General features: G+C 49.4%; 1 protein-coding gene across 1 annotated transcript; it reads right to left on the reverse strand.

The window, feature by feature from the left end:
• Positions 1-2,793: 2,793 nt before the first annotated feature.
• On the reverse strand, positions 2,794-3,749 carry LOC125116517 (immunoglobulin omega chain-like). Its single transcript, XM_047761805.1, has 2 exons — positions 3,403-3,749; positions 2,794-3,321 (listed from the first exon to the last, which is right to left on the reverse strand). The coding sequence occupies exons 1-2, from the start codon at positions 3,446-3,448 to the stop codon at positions 2,921-2,923; spliced, it is 447 nt and encodes a 148-aa protein (XP_047617761.1). The 5' UTR covers positions 3,449-3,749; the 3' UTR covers positions 2,794-2,920.
• Between the last annotated feature and the right edge of the window lie 1,019 nt (positions 3,750-4,768).

Consider the following 4,768-nt stretch of genomic DNA (forward strand, 5'->3'; position numbering starts at 1 on the left):
TTCAACCTGCACTGTCCTGTCACAATCCAAGACAGCTGTTTATCACTTGGAATGTGGCCTGGCCAAATTGAGATGAGCTCCAAATAAAAAATATATACTAGATTTTTTTTTTTTTTGGCTTTTCAGGGCTTCACTTGCGGTATATGGAGGTTCCCAAGCTAGGGATCCAATCGGAGCTACAAATGCTGGCCTATGCCACAGTCAGATCCTTAACCCACTGAGTGAGTCCAGGGATCCAACCCGCAATCTCATGGTTCCTAGTTGGATTTGTTTCTGCTGCACCATGATGAGAACTCCAAATATACACTAGATTTTAAAGATTTATTCATTTATTTACTTAATTTAAAATGAAAGTTGCAATTTCTATTTCCATTTGTTTTTGTTTTGCCACACCCATGGTATGCGTAATTTCCCTGGGCCAGGGATTGAACCTGTGCCACAGACATACCTGAGCTACAGTAGTGACAATGCTGGATCCTTATGGGTTTTGAAGATTGAGTATGCAAAAAAGAGTTAACCATCTTTAACTGATTTTGATGTGCAATCAATGTGTTGATTGCACATTGAAATGATAATATTTGGGATGCATTACATTAAATAAACTATATTATTAAAAATCATTTCACTTGTTTCTTTGCATCTTTTTAAAAAAACATACCACCAGAAAATTGGAAATGATAGGTGTGGCTTGCATTTGTACCTTTGAAGGTGGGAGGCAATGGAAGGATAGGGAGGAGGAGTACAGGCAAGGCTGGATCTGGGAGGAATGAAGATGAGGAGTGGATGGTCCAGGCTGCAGTAGTAGGATGGGCAGGAAATCCTGATGATAGTTGAGGTGAGAAATGACTCAGACTAAAGGAAAGGATTGGACAAGAGGAAGGCCAGGCTACTCCTATTACGTTGAGTGCCCATTACAGTCAAGCCCAGGTTAAGCACTTTATATCAATTAATTGGTAAGCTATTATCTTTTTTTTTTTTTAATTTTTAGGGCCGCACCCATGACATACAGGCAAGGGGTCGAATTGGAACTCCAGCTGCCAGTCTACACTACAGCTACAGCAATGCCAGATCCATAACCCATTGAGCAAGGCCAGGGATTGAACTCACATCCTCACAGATACTAGTCAGGTTCACTTCCACTGAGCCACAGTGGGAATTCCTGCAGTTATCCTCTTTACATACAACACTGGAAATGTTATCCTAGAACCCAAATGACACTTCCGAGGCTGCCCAGATCCAGGACTTGCTCTGGCTGGCCCGAGGCCCAGGTCAGGTTCCCACCCTCCAGGAACCTGGTGGGGCAGGTGTGTTGGGATGATGGAGCCAGCATGACTCCCTGTTCCCTGGATTTCTTGTGGCTCAGAATCCCAGAATCACAAAGGATGAAAGCAAGGGAAGGTCAGGTTCCAAGTGAGAGACAGAGTCCTTTGGGGACCACCTAGCTGACCTTTGGAAACCTGGGCTACCCAGGGGCAAAGGCCTGATGTGGGAACAACTCAGTGCGCTTTAGGAAGTAGAAGCCCAGAGGGTGCTGGGAACTGGCCTGAGCTGAGGCTCTTACTACAGGAGACTCAGGAAATGCTGTATCCTTAACGCATGGAATCACACAACGCATGGAAGGGCTGATACGACACACATCTGCCGCTCTGTGGGGACCTCGTGTTTGGGGTCTTTTCAGCTGTGATAAATGGAGCTTCTCATCCAAATTTGGGATCCCAGGGGAGATGGTTTGTCGGGCACCTCTCTGAGTGGGAGGTGTAGCTACACACATGGCATGGACACCTGAGGTCCGGGTCGCTCTTTCAGGGCTCACGCTAACCCAGCACCCAAGGGCTCAGGGTACAGGACCCCTCCCACCCCATTCCCTCCTCACCCAACAAGCCCCTTGGCAAGGCCATGCTCCTCAGTCCCTCCTGCCCTCAGGGCCTTCCCTGGCCCAAGGGTCAGTGTTCTGGGATCTCCAGGGAGGAGGAGTTGAGGGCCACCTTGATGTGTCGTTTGGCCAAAACCTGGAGGCAGGAACTGGGTGTTTCTCTAGAGTAGAAGTCAGCAAAGCGTGGCCCAAGAGCCATGTCCAGCCCAGCCCTGCCTGTTTCTGTGAGAAAGTTTAATAGGAAACAGCCATGCCTATGTGTTTATGTACAGTCTGTGGCTGCTTTTGAGCCTCAAGGACAGAATCGAGTAGTTGCCACAACAATCTTGCGGCCCAGAAAGTCCAAAACTATGTGCCATCTGGCCCTTTACACAAAATATTTACAGCCCTGCCACTTTCCTGCCCGTTTCTCTCACCTAGATCCACGGTTCTCAGCTGGGATGATTTGGCAATGCTTAGGACAGTTTTGCTTGTCATAATTAGGAGCAGGAGGGTGTTTGGTGGGTAGGGCCCAGGGATGCTGCTTGACACCCTACAGTGGCCAGGAGAGTCCACTGCAAAGGACCGTGTGGCCCAATAGAGGGCCTGGTCCACAGCCATCACCGGGCACCACGCTCTGCCCCAGAGGCCTAACTAAGGCATTTTCTAAGCTGCTTACCCCATAACTCCTGTGCATAATCTGGTGACAATAGATGTCCTGTCTTTGGCAGGGGTGTCCCCACAAGGTGCTGTGTCGGCCTGCAGCTCCCCAGGACCCACGAGACCAGGGGCTCCAGCCAAGCAGATCGTGACCAGTCAGTCTCCTGGGACCTTCACCCTCAGTTCTTGGGTGCGTCCTACTCACCCTGACCATTCACAGAATCTCTGGGGCCTCCTCGGAACAAATTCGGCACACCAGTCAGACCAATAAGCAAAACAGCTTCCCAAGGCAGAAGTAGCTTTAATCCTCGAATCTGGCCTTCATGGGGGTTTACAGGAAGCCCTGACCCCACCCTCCTGCCCACAGGGACTCCCATCCCTCTGCCTTTAGTTCAACGCAAGCATTTCCTAGGGTGCCGGGGACACTGGAGCAGCAGGCTCGTTTCCTTCCCTCATCTCTCTCTCCATCTCCCTCTCCCGCTCCCGCTCCAATCTCTCAACCATGGCAGCACAGAAATACACAGCCTCGTCCTCAGGCTGAAGCTCAGAGATGCTCAAATACCCCGTGTTCTTGGCCATGTCTTTGGATCCAGAGAAGCGAGGGGGGACCTTGTGGCCCTGGATTTTGTCTGAATGGGAGAAATAGCTCAGCAAGAATCTTGGAGGGTGGCCGGGCCACTGCTGGTACCACTGGATGTTGTAAATGCTGATGTCAAGGTCCCTGCTCAAGGTACAGGCCAGGTGGATTGTGGTTCCGAGGGACGAGGACACAGACGGCGGCTGATCCAGCAACTGCTGAGGGCCACACCCTGGGAACACAGAGGCATGTGGGCACTGGGGCAGAGCAGGGCAAGGAAAAGGCTGGGGGCTGCGAGTTCCCGGGTTCTTACCTGTGCAGTGGGCCAGGAGCAATAGCAGGATGAGAGCCCAGGACATGGTGCCGCTGTGCAGAGCTCTGCCTCCCTCAGGTACCACAGCTCCTGGGCCTCTCAGGGCTGAGCCAGCACCCTCCTCCACCCTCCCAGGGGTGGAGCTGTGGCATGCCTGGTTCCTGACCACCCATCCCAAACTTTCTTGGGTTTGCGTTGTCAGTTAGGGGATGACCCCATGGTGGTCTCTTTGGCTCTTGCCTTGGCCCCTTGAAAACTCTTAGGGAGGATGCACCTGCTGAGATGGCGTAGGCCAGTGCTCAGGGGGCCAGTCTGCAGACTGAGCCACTGAGGGGGACTGGCCTCAAAGTGCCCTCGAGCAAGCTGAGTCTCAGAGAATAAGGTTCTTGCCCACATTTACATGCCCGGTGAACCACAACGAGAGGACAGGTCCTCGAGTGGAAAACACCTGCTTGGTGCTGCAGGAAATGCAGGAGGCCCTGCACATTCCCCTGGGGGGTTAGGAAAGAGACAAGAGGATTGTTCTCTTAGTATAAAATCATGGCGGGGGGGGGGGGGGGGAGGATGGTTTGTTTCACTTTTTTTTTTTAAGTGCCAACTACTGCGCAAAGACCAGGTTGAGAGGAAACAGTAGGAGAAGCATTTTACAGTAAGTTTATCAACATCTGCATAGATCTGCATTTGTAAGCAGTAATTTTTCCATCCTAAAATAAATAAAATGAGAGTTTATTTCAAATCAATAAGCAAGGAATTATCAAAGTAAAAATAGGCAAATGCTTCCTTTTTAAGATTTATTTTTCCACTCTGAATTTTAAACAATCATCATCACAAATATTTGTGTTTGTTTTATGTTCACACTGTAGATAAATAAATTTCAGTAAGTTTCCGGTGGTGAAGGTTATTTTTTTGTTTTTTGTTTTGTTTTGTTTTTCCTTGAGCAATATTTACTCACTTACAGCTTCTCCTTAACATGTGCGGGCATTTGAGTGTGTGCCTCTAGGTACAGGGCAACTTTATTTGTTTTTATTTTTTATTAAAAAAAAATTTTTGGAGTTCCCATCGTGGCTCAGCAGTTAGTGAACCCAACTAGCATCCGTTCCCATCGTGGCTCAGAGGTTAATGAACCCGACTTGTATCCGTGAGGACTCAGGTTTGATCCCTGGCTTTGCCCAGTGGGTTAAGGATCCGGCGTTGCCATGAGCTGTGGTATAGGTCACAGACACAGCTCGGATTCTGCATTGCTGTGGCTGTGGTGTAGGCTGGTGGTTACAGCTCTGATTGGACTCCTAGCCTGGGATATATGCCAGAGGTTCGGCCCTAAAAAAAGACAAAAAAAAAATTTTTTTAACAGCCGCACCCACAGCAT

The sequence above is a fragment of the Phacochoerus africanus genome, chromosome 15 (genome assembly GCF_016906955.1).
Source record: "Phacochoerus africanus isolate WHEZ1 chromosome 15, ROS_Pafr_v1, whole genome shotgun sequence".
Taxonomy (NCBI): domain Eukaryota; kingdom Metazoa; phylum Chordata; class Mammalia; order Artiodactyla; family Suidae; genus Phacochoerus; species Phacochoerus africanus.